We start from the raw sequence: 14256 nt of genomic DNA, 5'->3' as shown, positions 1-14256 counted from the left end.
ACTATTAAACCTTGTACTAGGGATCTGCATTCTTACTTACTGGGAGACCAGGAAGAGAATGAAAACAATGCAAACCAGCAGCCTAATAACCAACCAGCTCGCAATAATAATGCTCTTCCAGTTGTGGGAGAAGGTCTACATGCAGCCCACCAAGCCATATTACAACAAGGAGGACCTGTTGGTTTTCAACCTTATCATCGGCCTTTAAAATTTCCACTCAGGGTAGGCTGTTTTAATACCTAGAATAACTAACTAGTATCTCATTTATTCTGTGTTTCCCCTATCTGCAGAAACTAATTCTTAAGATTATAGTTTTGAGTGGGTGTAGTATCTTCTGTCTGTTTTGGCTTATCTTCACTTGAATTCCATTGTGATAGGACTGATACAATATTCTCACTTGGCTGGGCCTTCTTTGTGCGGGATATAATGAAACAATTATAAAGGGAGTATTTCTGTTTTAGGACTGTAAGGGTTGGGCTGGAAAAATCCAGAAAATCACTAGATGGCAGGAAAGGAGTACAGAAAATACTTACACTTTACAACCATCTAGTGGTTGTCTAGATTTTTGAAATGCAATTCAGTTAGATAATTTGTTTATGATGGGGCTAATATCCCAGGAAATGTTATAGAAGCAGACTTTCATTACAAAAAGTATCAGATGCCATCTTTTACTGTGTGTGTTACTCTCACTTGCAGAGAGTTATGCTTCTGGAAGCTTCATTTATTATGTTACTTCTTAACAAAATCATAGGCTCAGGCAGCATTTAAGTAGTCCATGTTGATTTCTTACATAGAAACAAGCACACACCATCTTTAAAGTCTATGTGTGAATCTGTGTGTCTACAGTATATTTCTCAGTGAAGGATTGAAATTTGCCATATATGAGAAGCTGCTTTGATTCCATGAATGCTGGAACATCATAGTCTGTAGGAATGGTGTGCCCAAATTGCACTAGTTTAGATTAAAATAAATAAATAAATAAATATGCCCTGGGTATTCAGATAATCAGAAATGATAATTACAGCTGTTCAGACACAGAAGCTAGAATCATACAACAGACTTAGCATGGTTTACTTAGTCATGGCTTATGAAAAAAAAACTCTAATGGTCTGATTTTCTCATAAGATCAAACCATAATCTTGGTTTACAAATTATAATGGTTGGATTCACAAACAACATCAGGTCAAAACCAATTTATGTTTCTATGGAAAGTGTAAACCCAGCTGGAGTGGATTGCTTTGTCATAAAATTGATTAATGCCTTGTAGGTATATAAAGGATGGATGGATGGATGGATGGATGGATGGATGGATGGATGGATGGATGGATGGATGGATATTGATGCACAGAGCAAGATATCTCACCTCCACCCCCATGCAGAAGGCAAGGTGATTGCTTGCTGTCCTTGCTAGTCTGATGCACAGTACAAAATCATCCTTTCTTCATGCAACAAGGAGCTTGTGCAGTGGGTAGAGAAAAGAGCTAGGGCTTCCTCTTGCCTTTCTTAAAGAGAAAAGACTGAAAGGACAAACTAGAATTCTGCTTGCTAATTCTCCATCTGGAATGCTGGGAAATGTGGGTCACACCGTTAAGCTACCCTACCTCTGCCATTCAGATTTATTTGAGAGTAAGTCACGCTAATAGGGCTTGTCAGTATAGAGCCGTGAGATTTGTGATTTTACTATCAGTCTTTCCTTAATCCCTTTTTTCTTTATAAATATATATACCTGTACTAAATTCACTACTTTTTCTGTATTTCAGATATTTTTGCTGATCATTTTCATGTGCATAACACTCCTGATTGCAAGTCTTATTTGCCTTACATTACCAGGTATGCATTTCACAATAACAAGGTATTCATTTTGGTCATTTAATTTTTTATTAACTTTGCATGTTATGCTGTGTAGCTTTCTATGACAATGAGACCTCTTTTTAAGATGCCTCCCTTTGATCCCTCAGAAATGCACAATTATAGGCAAGTCTCTAATCTTCAGTGGTTGGGAAGAAAGGTAGCTTCTCAACTGTCGTAGTCCTAAAAGAAGCAGATACCCTGATCCATTTCATATTTGCTTCATGGCAGGCTACAGAGCAGAGCCTATCTTGGTCAATCTGATGGATTATCTCTGTCTGGGGATGTGACTCTGTTAGTTTTGCTTGATTTATCAGCAGTTCCAAGTGCCATTGACCAAGGCTTCTGTGGAACCCTTGAGAAATTTGGAAATAGGAGATGTGGCTTTGTGATAATTCCATTCCTATTTCACAGCCAGATTTAAGATGATATTACTTGGAAGCTGTTTTTATTTGAAATGGGAGCTTTTAACTCATCTCTCAGGACTCCATTCAGTCGCAATCTTTTTCACTATCTATATGAAGCTGTTGGGGGAAATCATCAAGACATTTGTTGCTGAGTGCTTTCAGTATGCTGATTGACACCCGTATCTGTTTTTCTGTGACACTGTCAGAAAATAGTGTTTGCAATCAGTAATAAGATAGATGAATGATAATATTGAAATAGAATCCAGACAAGATGGAGGTGCTCATTGTGAGGGGCCATAATTCCAGAGAGATGGTCCATTTGCCTATTCTAAATCAGATTATATTCTCCCATAAGGAGCAAATATACTGTTTGGGAATGTTTCTGAAACTCTCTCTGGTTTCCCAGATTGAGGCAATGGCCACAAGTGCTTTTTATCAGTTTCAGTTGATATACCAACTACAGCTGTGAGAGCCAGTTTGATTTAATGGTTAGGGTGCTGGACTCGAAACTGGGAGCTCTAGTGCTCCTTTAGGAATAAGTGCCAGCCCAGATTATATTAGAGATTGCCTCTTTCTTTATGAACTTCTCCATTTATTGGTTCACCTACAGTTGCTTATTTGGTGGCAAGTTGGGATCAAACCTTCTATGTTGCCACCCCAGGTCTTGGGAACGCTGCCTTTGCAGAGTTGAGGGGCCTAACATCTTTATTGGCTTCTAAAAAGGTCTTCAAAGGACATCTTGTACAGGCTTTTAGCTGTTGATTTTAACTGTTAGTTTTAATTACTTGTTTTACTTTTAATGTCTTGATTTTAAATTTGTTTTTATTGCAAACCACCAAGAGACTTTGTTAGTCAGCAATGTGCCATGTTATATAAATAGTCAATTGGTACACAATTCAGCCTCCTAGAAAATGTGGTTTTGACTTGACATTACTTTAGAGGAAGCTGACAATGTAATACAAAAGGAGGCAAGTATTTTTGCAAACATCTGTTGTTTTTGTTTGGGCAGTGCAGTTGTGATATATATAGTTTGGATCAATAAAAGTAATTTTACAATAACTGGCTAGGATTTCATCAATTCCTTCCTTTTTTGAACCACTAGATCCCAGCTATTGAAATTGCTTTCAATTTCATAAAATTTTTGCTGCAGACAATCAACTTACTGGACCCACTACATTTATGGAATGAGTTTAAGTTTTTGGATCCAGGTTTATATTATTTTATGACCATAAGTAGTGAAAGTCTTTCTTACTAGCTCATAATTAATATGTTTTCCCTTTAGTGTTTGCTGGCCGCTGGCTGATGTCTTTTTGGACAGGAACTGCTAAAATCCATGAACTTTATACAGCTGCTTGTGGACTGTATGTTTGCTGGCTTACAATTAGGGCTGTGACAGTGCTTGTTGCTTGGATGCCACAAGGACGTCAAGTGATTTTTCAGAAGGTAAAGGAATGGTCCCTCATGGTAAGTTGTTAGAACATTTATTTTCTTTTAAAATTTGGAAAATCACTTAATAGATGTGATGAGACCATGTCTCTTGCATCACGCTATAACTATAACAAATGTTTCCTTAGAAACAGGAAAGCTACAGAAGAAAAGTAATACAGGTAGCCCTCGCTTAACTACCACAATAGGGATTGGAAAATTGGTCATTAAGCAGGACAGTTGTTAAGCGAGTCACCATGTGACCAGACCCAATTTTATGACCATTGTTATGATAGTCATTAAGCAAATTACTGTGGTTAAAAGAATCATGTAGTCGTTAAGCAAATCACGTGGTCATTAAGTGAATCCAGCATCCCCAATGGACGTTTTTGCCAAAATTTGCTTAACAACCATGGTGATTCACTTAATGACTGCTGTAATTTGCTTAACAATCGTCATAGAAAGGTCATAAATTGCAATCATGTGACCGCAGGGGTGATGCAATTGTGACAGTCATAAGTGTGAATACAGGTCATAAAGCACTTTTTCCAAGGCTGTCGTAACTTCAAACCATCGTTAAACAAATGGTCATTAAGCGAGGACTGCCTGTATTAATCATTTGAAAAAGCACACGGTTTGAATGCAAGAATTCCCAACATTTTGGGGCTGATGGGCATATTTGGAATTCTAAGAGTATATTTTAGAAATTCCTGCAAAATAAGCTGGGGTTAGGAGCTGCCCATTCACAAAATATCTGGATGGATTTGGCAAGACAGAACACTCATTTACCATTAGATAAATGGTTAATGCTTCTGGTCACCCACCCTCCATAACCTCCCAGGATGTTTTCCCTCATTCTAGTTTATGCTTCTCTTGCCAGTTAGGTAGATTTCCAGTCAAGGAATTAGAAAAAACAGTTCTCAATTTTCATTTTCATATTTATTTATATTATACATATACAATTAACAAGACTCTTTAATCTTAAAGAAAAAAGAAAATTAAAAAATTAAAAATACAAATTAGGAAAAAAAAAAGAAAATTTTTTTTTTTCTTTTTCAAAAATGCCTGTGGGGCCTTTGTGCATGCTTTGGTTTGGAACATGTTATTTCCCATTTAAGTTTTTGGATTAAAATAATCTTTTTTAAAAATTCTAAAAAAGTTAGATGGAACAGGCAACTTGACAGGCACAAAAGAGAGATATCTTTCAACCCTTTGGCACCTCACTGGGTCCATGTTTTTCAGATCTATCTAATTATCTAGGCAAGAAAGGGCAGAGCAACAAAAAAGATCAATCTTGCCTTGGTACTCTTACTCTCTGAGCCATGATCCAAAATGTGAAATTCAACAGAAATAACTCCATAATTTTGGATCACTGTTAGTGTCATAAACCTCCAGTAGGCTTAACAGAGAGAGAAAAAAATGGGAATCAAACAAAAAATCATGAACTGAAAATTGTGGCATCTTTGATGACATCATACCATTGCTCTGACCTGCAGCTGACATGCTAATTATGTCACATATCTGATCTAGGTAAACAACTGGTCTCTTATAATTCTGATTTTATGTATTGTTAATCTGCACAACTTTTTATATGTGTTTGAGTTCCTCTTAATGTTATTTATGTACACACCCTTGTATTTAAAAACAGCTCATTATGTTGTCAATAAATGAAGTTCTGTTTTTCTCCTTTAGATAATGAAGACATTAATAGTTGCTGCATTGCTGGCTGGTGTAGTTCCACTCTTGCTTGGACTTTTGTTTGAGCTAGTTATTGTTGCTCCCTTGAGAGTTCCCTTGGATCAGACCCCACTATTCTACCCATGGCAGGTCAGTTCCTTCAGCCTCTGAAGTTGGTAATTTCTAATTGAAGGAGACACATTGAGAGCCTGCCTTATGAAATCAGTACATTACAAAATAAAAATATGATCTAAAAATTACAATCAACAAGGAAAACCAATAGCAGTTAAAATTTTGAGCTTTAAAAGCAGCGAAGCATATAATATAATCAAGGTTCTTAAAAAGTCTGCTTAAAGAAATAGCCTGTGTTATCAAAAATACACCTTTCTTAGAAGGCTATTTCACATCCTGATGCCAGAACTGAAAAGACCTGCCTTTTATCCACCTTAATTTATGTGATGGCTAACCCTAAAAGAAAGCCTCCAAAGTGCCAAACAACTTGTTTCAGATAATGTTCTTCTTGAGATATAGGTAGTCCTCGCCTGATGACCACAATTGGGACCGGAATCTCGATCATTGAGCGAAGAAGTCATTAAGCGAGACACCCACGTGACTGCTTTGCTCAACAACTGCAATTTGGGCACTCCAGGTTGCGGTCATTAAGCGATCTTCCTGGTCATTAAGCGGACAGAGTGAAAGAGATGTCTGCTAAAAGATTTCAGTTTTGCGCAGAACTGAAATCCTCCCGCAGGTAGCTCTTTGAGAGCGAAAGGGTTGCCAACTGGACGGTTTCAGCTCCACATGGAGCTGAAATCCTCTTGGCAGGCAGCCCTTTCACTCTCAAACATTCCTAAAGCCCACCAAAGGGTTTGCCCTCCCCTCCATGGATGGAGGGGAAATCCTTCGTGGGGCTGGAGGAACAGAGCTCAGATCTTCAAGATTTGAGCTCTGGTCCTGCACGCTGCTGAGAGGTTTCCCCTCCATCCGCGGAGGGAAGGGCAAACCCTTCGGCGGGCTAAACGTGAGTTGGTTGTCAAGCGCCCAAAATGCAGCCACATGACCACAGGGGGGAAGGCAGCACAATGTTTTACGATGGTCAGAAGTGCTTTACAGGCTGTAAACCACATTTTCCAAGGCCATCATAACTTCAAATGGTCATTAAGCAAGGACTACCTGTATTCTGATTGTAAATTTAGCCTTAAATCAATGTATCTTTCAAAAACATACAAAATTAATAATATGCTTCAAAATTGACTTAGAAAACTGCTTTCAGTTCCTTCATAAAATAGTTTAGTTGTTTTTGTACCATATATTTCAGTACCTACCTGCTTACATATTCGTGTTCAGCTCCCCTACATGATCAGTTTGAAATATCATATATACACCTATTGTAAGTAGGGTCAATATCTTGGTTATTCAATTAGGAAAACTTTAGTATTATAGGTGGTACAAGGTAGCCAGAATCAGATAGATTTGATAGCAGAATTAGGTTCCATGTGGATTTTCACCAAAAGTTGAAACATTATTTTTATAGGGATTTTGGAATTTACACTCTTATGCTGATGTATATACCAGATAAATATATTTCACACAAGTTTAATGTAACTAAGTCTTAGACTGTAAGTTATCTGTACTGCAGAAAATGCTATGTGTATTGAAATAATAATAATTGCTTTTGTTTAAATAGGACTGGGCTCTTGGTGTTCTGCATGCTAAAATAATTGCTGCCATAACTCTGATGGGCCCACAATGGTGGCTGAAAACAGTAATTGAACAGGTTAGAAATATTTACCATATTTGCTTTAGTGATCAATATGCTGATGAAATATATCAGTATATAATAATAATTAATGGCATTTCTTTTTAGTTGGAATTGCTTTCCTCAGCATAACTGGGTGGAGATAATCCTCTTCCCTTGCACATCCTTGAATTCTGCTCCAGAGCCAATTTGGAAGGTCATGTAGAATCCTGAAAAAAGGAAAGGAGAAAATACCATTTTGTGGATGAAAAACTACTCACATGGCACATTAGAGCAAAGACAACAATTTTGAGAAAATATTCAGTTTTATTAGAGTATCTATGTAAAGTAAGGCAATTAAAATGGACTATTTTGAATTGAGCCTTAATAGATCAGTAGCTAACTTAACTTTGATCATATGATTTGGATACCGATTAGCCATTTTGTAAACGGAAAAGATTTTTCTATTCTTGGAAAGCATTGGGATCTAGCAGAGGTTTCCAATTCAAGAAAGGGGGTTTGAAGGTCATCTACCAATTAACTCCATCTGTGTCAATTTTCATACATTTCTGGTCTCCCAGTCCTATATGTGGTTTAGGGAGGAAGAATCACATGCTTTTAGCCTTCTGTTTGCAAATCGAACAAATGGTAATCATTCATTACCTTGACTTAGTTCCTGTTTACGATAGCCTTGGTTTAGGCCTCTTTCAGTCAGTGAAACATTGCCCTCATCCTGGGAAGCTTACCATAGTCAGTCCTTATTTCTCAGCCCACCTTACCTACAGGGTTCTTGTTGTAAGAATGGAATGATAGAAAAAATAAGTATTTCTTAAGGTAGTGCTGTATAATTTGTAACCCCTTCAGACCGTTTTGTAGCTGCAGAGCATCCCCAGATCATGCCACTTAAATTTGTTGGCAAACTGGGTAATGGTAGGTGCTATAATTTATATTGAATTTTTGTTAAAATAAAAAGTAAATCCATTTTGCATCCTTGAACTTCCTACCACCAATTTGTTTGGTCCTACCCACCCTGAGATGTCCCTGTGTCATCAGACATGCTCCCTAAGCCTCATGGAGGCCATAATAAATGTAACTAAAAAGAAAATGCACCTCTCATCTTTATAATTACATTGACATTCTCTTCCAGTTATGAATGTATGCTTTGGGCTAAATTTAATGTTGCTGGACAGCCATTTTTCATCTATCTTTAATTTTATATTCCAGGTTTATGCAAATGGAATTCGAAATATTGACTTACACTTTATAATACAAAAGCTTGCAGCACCTGTTATTTCAGTTTTACTGCTTTCTCTCTGTGTACCTTATATCGTAGCTTCTGGTATTGCACCTTTGTTAGGTAAGTGCAGATGGCAATGCAGATTTCATATTTGGACCACACATTCAGTTAAGATTTACAGTGGAAATATACAATCATAAATGTATTATTAAAATACCAAAGCTTCAGATGGTACAATTTAAATTAATGATATGTCAAGTATATCCGTAACTTTCTTACACATCCATGAATTGTTTCATTGTATTTATTGAATTTTACGTTTAGCTTAAAGACTCAAGAAATAGTATATTTAGAAAATTAGTAAAAACTGATCCTATATCTTGGAAAATCACCAGGTGAGCTTTAGATGAAATTTAAAATTCCAGTTTTTATCTTCAAAGAACACTACTAAGTCTTTAAAAAGGTAATGGGAATATGAGCTAAAGATCAGCCTAGAAAGATAAAAGTAACTTCTTATATATGCAGTATTTGTGCAGAAGAAAGATTGGTATGGCTTGGAATTTTTTTTCAATTTGCAGTATAATCAAAATTATTACAGAGCAGTACAAGTCCAGTAATCACAATGTACACGTAAACATATCTGTCCATACAAAGCAATCACATTAGTTATTTTTGGCCTGTTGGTGTCAGTAGACTATTGAAATAAGGGCTCGTGGAAGTTTTTCTGAGTCTAGAGCAAGTGTGGAAGGAATGAAAGAGTATGAAATTCAATATGAAATAGGGTTCAAATGTGCCACAACTTTTTAGTTCTAATTTCCATGAATTTGGCCTCAGATGACCAAGAACTTGCTGCATATCCTTTGGGAAGTTGAGGAGTGGAAGAATATATGTTATCAGTGGACAGTGCAGCCTGCTTCACTGTTCACTACTACCAGTCTAGGCTATAGCTGGCACACCAGAATGGAAAGTAGACTGGCCTATGGATCCTATATATGTGAACCCCTTAAAATTTCCTTATGCATACAGTGGGGCAAAAAAGTATTTAGTCAGCCACCAATTGTGCAAGTTCTCCCACTTAAAAAGATGAGAGAGGCCTGTAATTTTCATCATACGTATACCTCAACTATGAGAGACAAAATGGGGAAAAAAATCCAGAAAATCACATTGTCTGATTTTTAAAGAATTTATTTGCAAATCATGGTGGAAAATAAGTATTTGGTCAATATCAAAAGTTCATCTTAATACTTTGTTATATATCCTTTGTTGGCAATGACAGAGGTCAAACGTTTTCTGTAAGTCTTCACAAGGTTTTCACACACTGTTGCTGGTATTTTGGCCCATTCCTCCACGCAGATCTCCTCTAGAGCAGTGATGTTTTGGGGCTGTCGCTGGGCAACACGGACTTTCAACTCCCTCCAAAGGTTTTCCATGGGGTTGAGATCTGGAGACTGTCTAGGCCACTCCAGGACCTTGAAATGCTTCTTACAAAGCCACTCCTTCGTTGCCCGGGTGGTGTGTTTGGGATCATTGTCATGCTGAAAGACCCAGCCACGTTTCATCTTCAATGCCCTTGCTGATGGAAGGAGGCGTTCACTCAAAATCTCACGATACATGGCCCCATTCATTCTTTCCTTTACACGGATCAGTCGTCCTGGTCCCTTTGCAGAAAAACAGCCCCAAAGCATGATGTTTCCACCCCCATGCTTCACAGTAGGTATGGTGTTCTTTGGATGCAACTCAGCATTCTCTCTCCTCCAAACACAACGAGTTGAGTTTAGACCAAAACGTTCTACTTTGGTTTCATCTGACCATATGACATTCTCCCAATCCTCTTCTGGATCATCCAAATGCTCTCTAGCAAACTTCAGACAGGCCCGGACATGCACTGGCTTAAGCAGGGGGACACGTCTGGCACTGCAGGATTTGAGTCCCTGGCGGCGTAGTGTGTTACTGATGATAGCCTTTGTTACTTTGGTCCCAGCTCTCTGCAGGTCATTCACTAGGTCCCCCCATGTGGTTCTGGGATTTTTGCTCACCATTCTTGTGATCATTTTGACCCCACGGGGTGAGATCTTGCATGGAGCCCCAGATCAAGGGAGATTATCAGTGGTCTTGTATGTCTTCCATTTTCTAATTATTGCTCCCACAGTTGATTTCTTCACACCAAGCTGCTTGCCTATTGCAGATTCAGTCTTCCCAGCCTGGTGCAGGTCTACAATTTTGTTTCTGGTGTCCTTCAACAGCTCTTTGGTCTTGGCCATAGTGGAGTTTGGAGTGTGATTGTTTGAGGTTGTGGACAGGTGTCTTTTATACTGATAGCAAGGTCAAACAGGTGCCATTACTACAGGTAACGAGTGGAGGACAGAGGAGCCTCTTAAAGAAATAGTTACAGGTCTGTGAGAGCCAGACATCTTGCTTGTTTGTAGGTGACCAAATACTTATTTTCCACCATGATTTGCAAATAAATTCTTTAAAAATCAGACAATGTGATTTTCTGGATTTTTTTCCCCATTTTGTCTCTCATAGTTGAGGTATACCTATGATGAAAATTACAGGCCTCTCTCATCTTTTTAAGTGGGAGAACTTGCACAATTGGTGGCTGACTAAATACTTTTTTGCCCCACTGTATATGCCAGTTGTCAATTCCTGATAATCTTATGACATGGTCTCTGCCTATTACTCAAGTATCAGAACCAGCTATATTAAATAAAACTTTTAAGTAATTTCATATAAAGAAGGCAAATGGCATCTTTTGTCTTTTTGAATCTCAGCAGTCAAATGGGATCTTACACAAAATTCCTGGTCCTATCACTAAGAATCTATAGTAAAGGAGAAATAGAATATCAATTTTGAGTGGATGGAAGAAAAGAAAGACTAGTTCTTGGCTTGTTGGGTTCTTCAGTTAACCACAGTTTTTTGTTTTTAAGAATATGCTATTGTATCACAGATATTTAATTGCTTTTTCAAAACATGTAAACAGTACAAAGAGAAATATCCAAATAACCTTTTTTTTAAAAAAAGAACGCATTAGTTTAAATGTATTATTTTTTACATTTTTAAAAAATATCTATAGTTCATTAAGAATCAAAAGGTAACTTAACATTAAAATTAAGATTAGAAATGGAAAAGTTTAGAATTTGCACTGCTTCTAATTTTTGGTTTCCTTGTTTTTCTATTACGATTTGCAGGTGTCACTCCTGAGATGCAAAATTTAGTACAACGTCGGATTTATCCTTTTCTACTCATGGTAGTAGTTTTGATGGGAATCTTATCCTTTCAGGTCCGTCAATTCAAGCGCCTTTATGAGCACATTAAAAATGATAAGTAAGTATCCTAGCCAAGATTTATTAGTGCCAGAGTGTAGTAACAATCTCCTAAATCTTTAGGAAGCTGGAATAGTTGGAAATTATGGACAGAATTTTGGATATTCAGGATGTGCTCACTCATAATATAAGCTTTTCTAGAAGCACATGGAATTAACTATGCAGAGTGATAGAATGCGCATTTATTGTGGTTTGTCTAGATTAGGGTAGTAATGCTGCCTTCCTACAGCCCTTGAAAACAGTGGAAGCTTCTTTCTTTAAAACTTCAATGAAATCATACCTTTTGTGAAGAAATGTGCCTTTGGTTAGTATTTCATTTCATACCCAAACTTGAAATGAAGACTAATTTTTTTTTAAAAAACCCTCTTTTAAATCCTAGGTATCTTGTTGGGCAACGACTTGTGAATTATGAACGAAAAACTGGGAAACCAGGGACGTCACCATCACCACCTCAGTCTTCACAAGAATAGAAATGGTTACATGGAATTACTTGATCTTCCCTTGCCTTTGTGTTCTTTTTCATAGACTGGTCATCATTATTTGGGTATTTCCCAACAATTTTCTCAGCTGGGTTTTTATATTTTAATTTTGGCTTCTTTTCTCATGGCATTCAGATAGCAGTTAGGGCTATGCACTATCTGCAGTTTCTGAACTTACAGTGCTGAGATCTGTAAATGTGTAAATAGCAATATCCCAGTACCCTACAACCTTGGATTAAAATGAATGTTCATTGTACATCTTTAAAAGAATATTAATTTATTAAATCTAGTTGTCACTTTATTTTGGATTGCTGTTCTGTTGACATATGTGCCACAAAACAATATTGCTGTAGGGAAAATATATATTTCAAAAGAATCAATTGCATTTTTATAGCCATGGCTAGCTTATCAAGGAGATGAAAATGAAATAACCATTACAGTCAGCAATGAAGTGGCTGTGATAAGAACACATGAGTTTCATTTGATTTTTAAAAATATTTCTGTATAACATCAAAGCTGTTGTACATTTTCTATTGCCTGATTATTTTTTTCATGTGATTATATTTGTAATACTGTACAGTAGAATGGATCAGGACAACTTTTCTTCTTCAGACAGTTTTAATCACTTGCTTGGTTGTGAGGCATTAATTTTTTGGAACTGGAAGACAGAATTTTAATGAATTTCTAAGCACTTAAAATTCATTAGAGCCAAGTGGCAGAAATACCTAAATCAGCTAATTGAGAGGTTTGTGTAAGAATTTATTTCCATTGTGTAAGCCAATATTTCCTTTTTTACAAACTGAAATGCGTAAATATTTATTTACACTAGAGTACAGGAGAATGGATATCTGACATATTTATCAAATACAGAGAACATAAATGATAAAAAATGCAACAAACAACTCTGAATTGCTAGAACTTTCTTACAACCAAAGTTACAAAGCATACTATGGAACTCATAGTCTCTTATATTAAAAATGAGCACATGTCATGGCAGTAATTCTAAAGAATTTATGAATTAGTGTGTGTGTGTGGAGGGGGGAATCTAAATACTATAGTATTAACAGCTGGAAAAGGAAACAGATGTTAAAATTAAAGAATCAGTGGATCTTTACAACAATTGCACCAAACAAATCTCCCAAGGCAAGTTATTTTTATATGTATAATTCTTTTCTGCAGGTAATAATAATATATTTTAATGTCATTACTTCTGAAACACAGAGATGAAATAATACTAAAGCTTTCAATTTCTTTATGTGCTTGAAAATGCAATATCCTATTCAAAAATGGTGAGAAGTTTTTTTTAGATTAAGAAAAAAATGCTATGCAGCTGTGTTACCACTCAGGACTGCATCCCTGAATATAAGTTAAATTATGTTACCAAATGGCTTGCTGTCTTCAGCATGTTTTTGTACTGAAAGAAAAGTTATTTGAGTTCTATAATTTTAGGATGGGGGGGGAAGATTTGGAGACTAGATTTCCAATAATTTATATTCATGCACACTGCTAAAGTACAGTAGAAATGAGGCTGTGCTCTCTCTCCACTACTGACATTTTGGAGTATTACCTCAATTTTGGCATTATACAAGGATTAATGCTTTCAAACTTTATTTTTGACACTGCTCCCATTAAAAAGTATAGTAATGAGAAAGTAGCCAAAACCCCCCACTTGCTTTTAACTGTCTGTACTTTATACAGATCTTAATTGTGAGTTTTTTGTATCTATTTCTTTTTGAAATCCAAATATTACAATTTCAGTATTTTGTGCAAGAGCATATTTTGTCCACAATTACAGCGTTTTCTAGTGACAGACTTTCAGTTGCACAAAATTAGTCCTTGACATCTTTGTTTAAAAAAAAAAGACAAAGCAATCCAAGCAGTCTTGCCACTAGGATATTGCCAGCAATGCTGTGCTTCTTCCTGTAGCATTTTGCAGAAATGCAGTAACTTGTAATTGGTGTTTTTATCCCAGACAACCTGGTGTTCAATGATTATTAAAATTTGTTAAGAAAAAGTATTGGCACTTGCTTTCTTTTTCCTGCTATTTTAACATGACAGTTAATAGAAATAGTTAATGATACTGTTTCCCTTAGAGCAACATTCCTTTTGTACCTGGTCATCT

The 14256-nt window shown here is 36.6% G+C and overlaps 1 protein-coding gene across 2 annotated transcripts in view; it reads left to right on the top strand.

The window, feature by feature from the left end:
- The window catches only part of MARCHF6 (membrane associated ring-CH-type finger 6), a 58473-nt gene extending 44322 nt beyond the window's left edge, over positions 1-14151 (top strand). For both annotated transcript variants that reach the window (XM_007440460.3, XM_088131533.1), the window contains exons 19-26: positions 21-222; positions 1761-1830; positions 3538-3719; positions 5373-5507; positions 7045-7134; positions 8320-8452; positions 11521-11656; positions 12035-14151. In XM_007440460.3, the coding sequence (XP_007440522.1) occupies positions 21-222; positions 1761-1830; positions 3538-3719; positions 5373-5507; positions 7045-7134; positions 8320-8452; positions 11521-11656; positions 12035-12125 (1039 nt within the window). In that variant the 3' untranslated portion in view covers positions 12126-14151. The remainder of the gene's footprint in view (positions 1-20; positions 223-1760; positions 1831-3537; positions 3720-5372; positions 5508-7044; positions 7135-8319; positions 8453-11520; positions 11657-12034) is intronic.
- The last annotated feature ends 105 nt before the right edge of the window (positions 14152-14256 follow it).

Source organism: Python bivittatus, unplaced genomic scaffold (genome assembly GCF_059951505.1).
Source record: "Python bivittatus isolate LINGU-HERP-01145 unplaced genomic scaffold, Pbiv_v1 ctg000960_np1212, whole genome shotgun sequence".
Classification (NCBI taxonomy): Eukaryota; Metazoa; Chordata; class Lepidosauria; order Squamata; family Pythonidae; genus Python; species Python bivittatus.
Note: the sequence above shows the minus strand (reverse complement) of the source record. Positions and strands in the feature narration are given on the sequence as shown.